General features: G+C 46.0%; 1 protein-coding gene across 1 annotated transcript in view; it reads right to left on the minus strand.

The window, feature by feature from the left end:
- Positions 1-10,592, minus strand: part of HIP1R (huntingtin interacting protein 1 related) — a 65,244-nt gene extending 54,652 nt beyond the window's left edge. Inside the window, exon 1 of the mRNA XM_083418177.1 lies at positions 10,252-10,592. Within this exon, the coding sequence (XP_083274303.1) occupies positions 10,252-10,344 (93 nt within the window). The 5' untranslated portion in view covers positions 10,345-10,592. The remainder of the gene's footprint in view (positions 1-10,251) is intronic.
- Positions 10,593-13,220: the final 2,628 nt, after the last annotated feature.

Genomic DNA, 13,220 nt, shown 5'->3' on the forward strand with positions numbered 1-13,220 from the left:
AAACTGAGTCAGACCATTAGTCCATTGGGGCCCAATACCGTCTGCTGTGACAGGCAGAGTCTCCAGGGTAACTCTGGCACACAGCAGCCACCCAATCTAGGCTGAATTCATAGTTTTAAAAATTATTATTATAACTTTTCTGCAGCTTTGCCATTCCAACACTAAACCAGCTAACGTTGAAACCACGAGAATCACAGATTGCATCAATGAAAGGCTATAGTCCTCATGGTCACAGTGGGGAGAACCAACAACCGAGATGAATAAGGGAGCAAACAGGTTTGTTTTTAGCTTAGGCTTCCCAAATAATGCTGCTGGTGTGACAAAAATAATTGCTTGGGCCAGTTTTGGTTTGAGCTGAAAGCTATGGAACCAGCCAGAGGACCTTCTTGGTAGTGGTGCCCTCCCTGTGGAACGCCCTCGCATCAGATGTTGAGGAGATAAATAACTATACAACTTTCAGAAGTTATCTGAAGTCAACCCTTTAGCAGGAAGTTTTTAATGTTTGATGTTTTATTATGTTTTTATATGTGATGGAAGCCACCCAGAGTGGTTACAGATTATTATTAGTTGTATTATTACAGACCCAACAGGTTCCCCCAAAACGGGTGCACCCACAGCAGTTATAGTAATTATTGAAAGGTTTTCGGTGGCCAACAAGAGGAAACGCAGCTTCAGTCTGTGCTTGGCCACCATTTCCTGTGCTTGCTGCAGCTCACCTCTGAATTTGGCATCATAAAGATACAAGGAGAGCGTTTCTCCACCTGTCTAGAATACACTCCTGTCATCAAAATGGCAGCTTTCAAATGGGAATAGGAAGCGAGAGCTGTCCCTCTCTACTCACTTGTGTGCTGTATGCTGAAGTGGCAGTGTATCACAGAATGTCAGATTAGGAGCGGGCAGACCAGGGTTCAAATCCCTGCTCAAGACGCGACACAAACTAGGAAATATTGTGCCAGACCCTACCTCTCAGCCTAACCAACCCCACAGGGTTGTTGGGAGAGGAGGGTGAAATGTACACCACCTTGAGCTTGGAAAAAAGGTAGGATATAAACGGAATGAGAATAAAATGGGCCACATACCAAAACAATGGATTAAACATGTTTCTGACCACAGCAAAGACTTGTGGGGTGTTTTTAACTAGGACTATTTAATTTGACTTTGTGCCATATGCCAACTTACCTATTTTGGAAAGATTTCCTTTTTCTTTTGGAGCAGAAAAAAATGGTTTCTATGAATTATTTAAAACATTTTTAAAAACTAAATTTTTACAAGGGTGAAAATGGAATGATTCAGTCAAGGACTTGGAAATGAGTATTTCTCAGGGACCTGATGAACCCCTTTTGTTCACAAGATACGCTGGTGGTGGTTAGACCTCGTCCCCTCAAATTTGCCTGTAACTTGTGCTCCACCTCTGATGTTGCCACTAGGCTCTCCTCTCTCAGAAAGGAAGAGACTGGCAACCTGTCCCTGCTCCATGGTAGATATTTTGCTAGACATGGAGGATGAGTTCACAGGTAAGGGATCTTACATGTCGACCCTACTAGCCAAAGCAGCCTACCAGTTCAGGAATCAGTTTTCTCCACACTTCTTTTGCCCCTGTAATGAGGGGAAGCAGGCAGGAGCTGCAGCAGCACTCATAGGGACAAATCTGCTCCTGGGATTCCCAGCGCTATCCCTTGCATGCTCTGTTTTACATAATTTGCTTAATTCATATCCTGCTCCACCTTAAAAGCTCCACTGCATTTTTAAATTGTGCATTTTGCTGGGGAGGCCAAGCTCAGCATCAGAGCGCATGCTTTGCATGCAAAAGACCCCGATTCAACCTCTGGCATCTCAAAATATGGCTGGGAAAGATTCTCCTCTAATGCCCTAGAGAGGGGGTCAGATCTATCACTCTTCTGATGTCATAAAGGCATCAAATGACTATCCTGCCCAAGGTGGCCCAAGGAGAGTAGGGGGGATAGTCCTGAGAAGGACTGACCTCTCTGCCCATAAGATGACGATGAGCAGAGAGTTCAATCCTGCTTTCTGCTCAGTTTGAGTACGCAGGAAACTTGCTTGCATACCCAAATCAAGCAGGATTGAAACACCTGTGCGTTGGCAGGGATCTGTTGTTGTTATACATTTATTTGTACTCAAGCTTTTTCTTTGATAGTGACTCAATGTGGCTTATGGATAAAAGTCCATCAGGAAGCCACCATTCCTTTTAATAGACCTTTTCCAGGAAAGCTTCCAGCCAGATTGTGCCTGAAGCTTATAAACTGCCGATTACTCTTACGTCCATAAAATCCATACAACATCTTTTAATATGTTGCTGGGACAAAAACAGCTGAGATTTCCTCATCTCCAGCCAGGGTTATGAACTGCAATAGCGCTCAGGTCAGTGGGAGGGCAGGGATTTGCCCGAATTGTGCTCTGGGCGTGTGGCAAGCAAACAAACCGCCATCTCAGCATTCTTTGCTGCCAGGGCTGCTGTTTCTGTAACCTTCAGAGGGCTTTCTCTGCTGGGAGAGATTCCACTTCTTTTCTCCCTTCTTAGCACACTGCCATAAAACTTTCTAATCCCTTCTCCGCAAACACTGGAGGCATGTTTGTAGTAGGAGATAAACTGGGTTGGGGTGAAAGAGATTGTCCACTGTATTACGACTCCTAAATCTTCTCCTCAGTTCAGAACTGGAGGGGACAGGCAGACAAGGCCGGGTAGTTATTTGCAGGAGGACAAGGGCTGTATACATCAACGCAGGGTGGGGCAAATCTCTCCATTTAGATTTCTCTAAGTTTCTTATGTTTCCTGTCTTGAGGTTCAGTCCTCTACATTTTCACATCAGTTTGAAAACATACATATTTTTAAATCCTCAGAAGAAATTTGCTGATGAATTTTCATAACATGCAAGTTTTGGTATGCCTTTTCTCCTAATATAATGCATATTTGTATGTTATTTTCAGTGATATATGTTTGTTGGTGCAAACTGTGTCCTAGTACAGTACAATGGTACCTCGGGTTAAGAACTTAATTCGTTCTGGAGGTCCATTCTTAACCTGAAACTGTTCTTAACCCGAGGTACCACTTTAGCTAATGGGGCCTCCCACTGCCACGGCACTGCTGGTGCGCAATTTCTGTTCTCATCCTGAAGCTAAGTTATTAACCCAAGGTTAGCGGAGTCTGTAACCTGAAGCGTCTGTAACCCAAGATACCACTGTATATGCATTTTGATACACATTCCTTGGGTGCAGAACAGGACTGAAAAATTCAGAGAAGAGCAGATTTTGAAAGGTGCCTGCATTTCAGTTCCTGTATTGTTCTGAAAACAGCATATAAGGTAGGTTCACGTTTAAATGAGAAGTGAATCAACCCCCCCCCTTTCCTACTTCCACGTGAACAGGTATTTAAGGAAAGAGTTACCAATTGGCAACACATATCCCCCTCTGCCCACTGCTTCCATTACTCAAATCTAGCAACTACCTTGGACTTCAGTTAATAAACCCCACAGGCAGAAGATCTCCCCAGAGAAACCCAAATCTTCCAGACTCACATGGGTATTTTAAAATGCTAATTATAACAGATGAATAAATCCAGATTGGCTCAGCAGGGATGGATTCGTTCTAAGAAGCAATTAAGAACAGAATATTTGATCCTCGCGACCCTCCGCAGGCCGTTATTGCCCCAAAGCACCCTGCAAATGCCCTCACACCCCAATTCCCCCAGCTTCCTTACAGCCTATAAGCATTCAGCTTCTTCTTCATCTCTCTGCTGCTCCCTGGTCAGCAACTACAGGGACTCAGTAGAGAAAACACATTTTGAACGTGGAAAGTTCTAGGTCACTCCAGCTCAAGCCGATTTGCTCGCGAGAGGGCTGAGAAAGATGCATGTGTGGTTGAGATCTTGCAGAACCCCTGGACGTGGGAGGTCATCAGTTTTGGGCTAGTAAGACGGACCAGTTGTCTGTCTTGATAGCTGCCTTGACTGCCATGTGTGCTCATTCTCAGAGAACCACTTCAACAATGGAGTTGGGCTGAAAGACCAAGGCCTCAACTTCCAATTTCCATAGGGGCACCCTCAGGTGGCTGTTGCCATAGGTGCCACTATATTGGCAACTCTCTTTCACCTCTCAGGTATCAACAAAGGGGTGGCATGGTGGGCCACATCTAGAACAGGTGACTTCAGTTGCTGACCAATACTGTATTTTTTTAAGTCCATCTTTCTCCTGGCCTTACAGGCACGCCATATCCCTTAGTTTTCTCTTTGAGCACCCTGTCCCTTCCATCTCTAGGCCCCATGCAAGGTTTTCCCCTGCCAGATGAATGCTCTGCTTCCTTTGCAGCAGCTGCACTGATTTTAATCTTTAGTCAAAATCATCCTCCTTAAATGTTTGTTTGTAAAGATTTTGTGACATGATGGCAATTTACTCAGTGACTAAATGGGGCTCAAAGGTGGCAGATGAAAGCAGCACATTTTAAACTTTAAATATCTACTGTTATCACCAGAGGCCCAAAGCTGTAAGCATAGGTCAGCAAAATCACCCCCTCATTTTCTTCACTCTGTTCTTCTCCTCTTACCTTTGTTCCAGTGTATACACTCATCTTCCGCTCTTTGTTTCCTAGGATCCTGGTGTCTGATGGCTCCCCCTTCTTTTGTCCTTCTCTGACATCAGAGCAGGTCAGCAAATCATTACCAGGACTTCATCACCACCCAGAACCATAATGCAGCTTCAACAGACAACCTCCTTGGCACCCAGAACTACCACTCTGAAAGCTATAGGGCTGTGGACAATTTGCTATTTGAATAACTTGCATCATTTGCATATCATTTGCACAGACAGGCCCATCAACAGCGGCTCGAGATCAGCCATATCTCACACACCCACACCCCTGAGTCCCAGTGCACAGGAACAGGGTTCAATTTCTCACTCAGCCATGAAGCTAACTTGGGAACCTTAAGCCAATGACTGGCCTGTTTTGTAAGAAGGTATATACATATAAAAAAAGGTTTGTACAGAGCACCAAACTATGTTTTTGCAAATCGTGGCTTAGCATTAAGTGAGAACCTAACCCAGCTGGTTTGCAAACCTCAGTTAACCAGAGTTTAGAGGTATGAACCTGAACCTCCTATATAAATAACCGTCACCACCCAAAAGCAGCCGAGCCATGGCTGAAGATTGGATCTTCCTGGCTTGTGTCTGCTTTAATGGGGGAAGGGTTAATGAAATGAGGTTTAAGTGACTGACTGCCAGGAGTCCCAGGTTTAACAAATGTTTATTAACTATGGTTAGCATTAAACATGGCTTAGTGTTCTGTGGAAACTAGGCCTGTCTCTCTCGACCTATCCTACCTCACAGGGTTGTTGCAAAGATTCTAAGGGCATAGAAAGAACTAATTAGGTTCCCTTGAACTCACTGAGGAAAAGGTAGACTATAAAAGCAATAAATAACTGGGTAAGAGTTGGTTTTTTGCCCAGAGGTTTATGCATGAAATATAAATTATTCTCATCTCCTAAAAAGAGGGCAGCCAATTTGTTACAAAGAAAGCAGCTAATTAAAAAAAAGTGTATGTAAATTGATTTTTTTTTTAAATGCAAAACACCTGTGCCACCCAACTGTTCAAAGCAAGGCTATAGGGTTCAATAAGTACACCGCTTAACTGGGCCCCAATGACAGAACCTTTGACAAACTCTTCACCTCTCCAGTCTTGGAGAATGCCAAACTGGAATCAAGACCAGACGAACTAGGAAGCAAGAGAGGTTTCTGGGACCATAACATATGTGAGAAAGGGAAAGAGAAACTGCACAACAAATGGAAAAGAAACACCCAGGAAGGAAAAAGTGTTTCCAGTGTTCATTTTTGACAACTGAAGATGGGAGTTTCAAGGAAGACACACACGCACACTTCCTGACATTTGCCCACAAAGACTCTCACTATTCCTCCTCGAGGCTCAGACACACACTGAATCCCCCCCCCCACACACATACATGAACAGAGTCAACACAGGCTGTTCACTGAGTACCTGTGGTGTACAGGTGTGCTGCAGTGAAAAATTGCTGGGCTGTCAAAGCACCCTCCCTATCCTTCCAAGGGAGGATTTTCCAAGATACCTTGAGGCAATAAACACAGCGCATTTCACACCCAAAAAGCACTGGTTTTCCCTGCCTGGAAATGGACGTAAATGACCTTCCTCGAAAGTCAGTGGCTGTAAGTTTAAGAAGAGACACTGGAGCGTCACAGAAAGCTTCAGAATGGCTCTGGAGACCCTATAACCCTCCAGACTTTGTTGGATTCCAGCTCCCATCAGCCCCTGCCAGGCCCAGCAGGGCCAATATAGCAAGGAAAGATGGGAGTTGCTTCCAAATAAAAGTGTTTCGACTCTGCTGTGAGAAAAGGTGGGGCAGAGCTCAACAGCCCCTCAGCCTTTGCTTTCTTCACCCTCAAAACTGCTGCCAGTCCCAGAGGTATGTCCTGATGCCAGGGTTGAAGCAATGGCCCATTTGTCAAAACAAAAAATTATTACAATTTGGAAGACAATTGGAATTTTTTATTTTATTTATTTTTATTGGATTTGATTTGATATATTAGTTGGATGTTCTTATTGGAAAATTAATAAACGCTTTAAAAAAGAAAGAAAAAGCAATGGTCCATTTCTGTATATGGAACTGAGAGTGCAAGAGGGGAAGAGAGAAAAGGGCTGCCCTCTTGCCTGGTGGCTTGAGCCTGTTGCTTTGAGATGCCATCTGCCTCAGAGGGGCCCTCCTTCATTCTATGTGTCTGAGGAAAGGCTGTCTTTGGGTGAAGGCGAGGGACTCAGCACATGCTCAGAGGCACTCCACTGTACTTTATTTCACACCTGTTTCCTTAAAGTTGGGGCATGGGGAAAGATCTAGACCAGCAGAAAAGGCTCCAGATTGGGGAAGCAGGTTCATTGTGGCATGGTAATATGGAAAAGATATGGCATGTTGGAAGCTTTTGTGGAATATGGGTCATTTCATCAGGTTCCTTCACAGGCTGCACAAACCTCTGCCTCAATAAATATGTTCCTCTTCAAGACCGCACAGGTAACTAACAAAACATTATTGGTTTGTTTGTTTGTTTTCAGAAAAACTAAGCAACTTCTGCCTATGATAGAAACAGGACCAGATGTTTGTCTCTAGGAAAAGCCACACACAAAAAAGTGTACACAGGATAACCTACACATAATCAGCCCTACAAACCCTGAAACAATAGACAAATTCTCGTTACCCAAACCGTATATAAATCCATATTGTTTATCCCAGTAGTATATACAGTGGTATCTCGGGTTAAGTACTTAATTCGTTCCGGAGGTCCATACTTAACCTGAAACTGTTCTTAACCTGAAGCACCACTTTAGCTAATGGGGCCTTCTGCTGCTGCTGCACCGCTGCCACGCGATTTCTGTTCTCATCCTGAAGCAAAGTTCTTAACCTGAAGCACTATTTCTGGGTTAGCGGAGTCTGTAACCTGAAGCGTATGTAACCCAAGGTACCACTGTATGTAAGAACATACACACATCCACAGATATATGCAAAATTCAATTACAGGGTAGAAGAGAGATTGTGGACATTCCTGATCTACACATGCACAGAACATCAAGAAGGCCATACAGGGCAATACAGGCAACGAAGGAAGCCATGGGAATCTCACACAGACAAGGACTCAGGCCCCAAACATTATTTTCATTGTCAGGCTCTGTCGGAAGAAACACCAGCATTTCTGAGCATCTGCAGAGTGCCTTGTTTCCCCTCTCACCACCACTGAAACAAACACTAGTCACATACCCAGTCAGAATCAGGGGAAAGGAATTCCGGTTCACAGGGTGTGGCTTGTAGGAACCCCAGAACCTCCTCTAAAGTTGAGAAGCTACACCCCGGCCTCAAACATGATAGCCCAGGAATGCCAAAGAGAAATGTACAGGCTGAAGCTATTAGTAATATCCCCAGACACACCAAAAAACAGGCCAGGCCAGAGGCAAAGTACTACAAATGGAGGGAAAGTCAAAATCACAACTCAAGTTTGTGTTTGTTCCACTCACCATCCCCCTTTAAAAAAGTACCTGGCTTGAGAGCAGTACATGTGAAAAGGATCTAGGAGTCTTGGTTGACCACAAACTTGACATGAGCCAACAATGTGACGCGGCAGCAAAAAAAGCCAATGCAATTCTGGGCTACATCAATAGGAGTATAGCATCTAGATCAAGGGAAGTAATAGTGCCACTGTATTCTGTTCTGGTCAGACCTCACCTGGAGTACTGTGTCCAGTTCTGGGCACCACAGTTCAAGGAGGACACTGACAAACTGGAATGTGTCCAGAGGAGGGCAACCAAAATGGTCAAAGGCCTGGAAACGATGCCTTATGAGGAACGGCTAAGGGAGCTGGGCATGTTTAGCCTGGAGAAGAGGAGGTTAAGGGGGGATATGATAGCCATGTTCAAATATATAAAAGGATGTCACATAGAGGAGGGAGAAAGGTTGTTTTCTGCTGCTCCAGAGAAGCGGACACGGAGCAATGAATCCAAACTACAAGAAAGAAGATTCCACCTAAACATTAGGAAGAACTTCCTGACAGTAAGAGCTGTTCGACAGTGGAATTTGCTGCCAAGGAGTGTGGTGGAGTCTCCTTCTTTGGAGGTCTTTAAGCAGAGGCTTGACAACCATATGTCAGGAGTGCTCTGATGGTGTTTCCTGCTTGGCAGGGGGTTGGACTCGATGGCCCTTGTGGTCTCTTCCAACTCTATGATTCTATGATTCTATTCTATGATTCTTGGAAATTATAAATCTAGCCTCCCCTCTCAAACCATCAGGGTTGCATGTCCTGGACGATACACACACGGATAAGACAAACACAGAACCGATTAACACATTGCTGCGCAAGGGGACACCCCAATCCTCAGCAGAGGGAGACACACACCAATGCTTTTCTGCCACAAGAGAGACTTAATCTCTGGGTTGTGGGTTCAAGCCCCACATTGGGCAAAAGACTCCTGCATCGCAATGGGTTGGACTAGATGACCCTTGTGGCTCCTTCCAACTCCATGGTTCGACAATTGAACTATTCTATATTTCAAAAAGCAAGCCGCTGAGGGGCATGGAGACTGCAGGTGGGCTGAGGTGGATGACAATCACAAACCTACATTTGGGGGTCATGATAAGACAGTCTCTTGCTCCCTCTCCGAAACTCCGGTCTGCAAGTATCACTCAATCCCCAATACATTCTTTACAGAGCGCCCTTTATTCAGCCTTATGTATACCCAAAACACATGCTGTTCCAACCAATACCTCCTCACACTATTTTTTAGGCGTGTGCATTTGTTAATTTGTAAGTTTCAAAAACTCACAGTCATGCAGAACAACAATGAATGCCCCTCAATTTTTATTTTGCCTCCTCAGAAGCATTTTCCCCTTGCAACATCAAAGACATGCAGAAAATCGCTCTCCTTTCTCCTCCTTGTAACCAAGAGGGCTACAACATTATGATGATGAATTATCACCGTATGTTTCAATGAATAGCCTCTCAATTTTGCCACCTCAGAAGAAAAAAATAATTTTCTTGCCACCCTCCCAGGATGTGGGAGAGTTGTTTCTCTTTCCTCTCCCTTCCACGAGGACTGCAACCTTAATAATAATAATTTTAAATGAAATCTGGGATTCCGGCTATTCTTAGGATTCCCTGCCTGCTCCCTTCCTTCTCTCTCACCTAGTTCTGATCAAGGTGATTCCCCCCCCGCGCCTTTCTCCTGCCCCCCCCTTCCCAGCTTCTGTGCATGTTTCAAATCCTGTGCACAGTCGTAGCAAATAGACCTCAAATCCTACACGGAGACACCCCCCGCAGTGCACGGATCTTCTCCATTCCCCCCCCCACCGGGTGCATATTTGAGAAGCAGGAGGGGTGTTTCCTATTGACAAGACCCCCCCCCCCCCGCTAAGGAAGAAGTCGTGTGTGTCAAGATAAAGGATTCATTTCACTGGGTGGCGGCGGGAGGGGGGCAGCCGTGCAGGAAGCAGGACGGATCCTGCACAGGGTCAAGTGGGGGAGGGGAGAGAGAGGTGCATGCATGCAACGGGGGGGGTCTCTCTTCTCGCCCCCCACTAAAATAACATGTCTCTCCCTCCCACAAACACACACTCTGCACCCCCTTTTCCATGCAACCTCCAGGTCTGCCATGCAGTTACACCCCCAGGGCGCAAACACGCCCCCCACCCGGCCACCCCCCCCCCAAAAAAAACCCCAGTCCCAGGAAATCCCTTGCCTGGTTCTTGTCGAACTGCTCCCTCTCCGCCTCCAGGCTGTGCCCCCCTCGGCGGCTGAGCACCCGCGACGGCACGTTCTTGATGGTGTTCATGGTGCCGGGCGGCAGGAAGCTTCCTGGGCCCGGGCTGGCAGCAGCTGCTCTCGGCGGCCCCGCTCCCTTCCTCGCCCGCCAGACGAGCAGCAGCAGCAGCAGCAGCGACTCCGGCTCGGCCTGCGAGACTCCGCCGGATTATTCCCGGGGTCGGGAATGCCAAGGCGCACTCGCACCGCGCCGCCCCCTGCTGGCCGGACGGAGAACTGCCGCTGTCGCCGCCTCTTCCTCCTCGAGGCGCTCCTTCTGGCCCGAGAGCAGCAGCCGGCCATTCACAAGGCCAAGCGGGCCACGCCCCCGGGCCGAGCGGCAGCCAATCCGCGCCCTCCCCTCGCTGCCGAGCCCCGCCCCCCGACTGCCAGGCAAAAGGCTCGCCTGGCGCAGCGGCGCCTCCTCGGAAGGAAGCCCGACAAACCTGGCGCGCAGGTTTCTTCCTGGAGACCAGGTGGGGCGGCGGCTGCCTCTGGCGGCGGGATCCAGGGGCAGCAGATCCGGCCTGCAAGGAACGCAGGGCATGTAGATCTTGATACCCACCCGCTCCTGTTCTCATGGTTTCTTAAAGTTTTTATCTATATATATATATATACACACACACACACACACACACAATCATTAAAGTTGTGACCATTTCTAATCCAGATCATTGTCTGCTTGAGTTTATTATTACATTTTACATTTAGCCACTGCCAGGGCCAGGGTGGGGTGGCAGCACTGCAACTGGGCCTGCAATAAACTAACTAACTTTGTGCTGAGTTTCCCCACCTTTTTTCCAGAAAAGCACATGGAAATGCAGCTTACCTTCCCGACGGAGCGGTACCTATTTATCTACTTGCACTTTGACATGCTTTCAAACTGCTAGGTTGGCAGGAGCAGGGACCGAGCAACAGAAGCTCACCCTGTTGCGGGGTTTCGAACCACCAACCTTCTGATTGGCAAGTCCTAGGCTCTGTGGTTTAACCCACAGCGCCACCCGTGTCCCCTAGACTTGCAGTAGCCTCCCACAAAAAAACTGGAAACAACATTACTTGAGCAAGGAAAATTGGGTATGTAGAATTTCATGTTGTAGGTACTGATGTTCTGGTTCTTATATTTAATTTATAAGGGTTGTATCTGATGGAGTCTTTGCCTACAGACAGGGGTGGAAAATCCATGATGCTTTATATGCTGAACTATAACTCCCATAATCCCAGAATGTTGGCCGTGGGGGCCAGGACTTGGAAGGTTTTGGCTGAACAAAAGTTCTCTAAACTAGTTCAAACATCTCTGAACTACACCTGAAATTAGTTCCCATAATTGCCAAGTAAACTAATGGTAAATTAAGTTCAGTCTGGGGTAGAACTTGGAACAATTTCTAATTCATCTTCATGGGGCCTGGACTCTTAGCTTTCATTTAAGAAAAAGTAAAGTAAACTGGACACCTATAAAGAAAGTTACACAGCAAAACAAGGATGCAATGTCTTACAAACTCTGCATAAAATAGGTCTCTCAATGGTTATTTGCTAGAATGACAAACCCAAACCTCCATATTCAGGAGTAATATATCTCTGAATATCCGGTGCTGGGGGCAAACAAGCAAAGACTGTTGCCTTTATCTGTGGACTTCCACCATGGGAAACAAAATGCTGGACAAGATGAAACTTTAATCATTTGATAGTATCTGCTTGTGTTCAAGAGTAATAAAACTCTGTGGATGTATTCATTTTAGAAGACCTGTTTACATGCCTACAGGTGTCAGTTTAATTTAATTGAGTGTAGTTAATGACCTAAAGTTTTTTTCCATTCCAGTTGAAGAAGAGCCTAGTGATATTCAAAAGCTTGCAATGTGCATGCATCAATAAGATATTATTTGGTTTCATGGCTCTTTCAGACCTCCAGGGCATGAGGCCAGAAGGCAAATTAATAGCCCGCATTGTTATTTCAAAAGTTAGTCTGCCTGCCACCCATTAGTGGGACTAAAAAACCGCTTAAGTGACTTTTTAAATACAGCCAAATCCTCTTACTTGGACCTTACTGGTTAAGCTCCTTGACCATTTTAATGTGGGCTTTGACAGTCACAGTCAAATTATTAATTAATATTATTATTACTTAGTTCACTGCATCCCACCCTTCACTAAGGTCTCAGGGCAGTTTACAGCATTAAAACAATGTTAAAAACCATCTAAACAACTTAAATCATGACCAAATCAAACAAGTTTAGGATTTGGCTACAAATAGATATCACATAATTTACCTGCCTGGCCCTGCCCTTCTTAAAGGTGGGTTGCACACACACAAATGTTGGTTGCTCGACAATATTAGAGGCAGAACTTTATTATCCAATCAAGCACAATGGAATCTCATTCAACACATTCAGCTGCAGCGGCCAAGTAATAAGAGTGTGTACACTTGTGAAGGTGAAGTTTGCCTTTTTCAGATTATATCCTCGCAGAACCTTTGTGTCTTGTGCGTTTTCACCTGCTGGAAATGTGTCCTTGAATTCTGACGATGACTCTCACTTGCCTGCGTGGAAGTCTAGAGAAGGGTGTAGGACTGTGTAGACACTAGCTTAGTGTACAAAGGTCAAAATCTGCATTTGTTGCCCCACCCACTTTGCCTCTGGCCCCACCCATCACTGGAATGCGGCTCCTTCTGGATGGAAGCCAAGGGGATGGGTGTCCTCAAGGATTATTATGGGGCTGGGGAAAGAGCAGGCTAATTTCGTCACACAGAACATGGAGCAAGCTTGTTTTCTGCTGCGCCAGAGTGCAGGACTTGAACCAGTCAGGGCCGGCCCACCCATGAGATAAGGTGAGGCAATTGCCTCAGGCAGCAGTACCCACCAGGGCAGCCGATCCCAATGTCAGTCTCCCCCCCTCCTTGTTCCTGATGCAGACCTT

This window comes from Podarcis tiliguerta, assembly GCF_965153285.1.
Source record: "Podarcis tiliguerta genome assembly, chromosome: 16".
Taxonomy (NCBI): domain Eukaryota; kingdom Metazoa; phylum Chordata; class Lepidosauria; order Squamata; family Lacertidae; genus Podarcis; species Podarcis tiliguerta.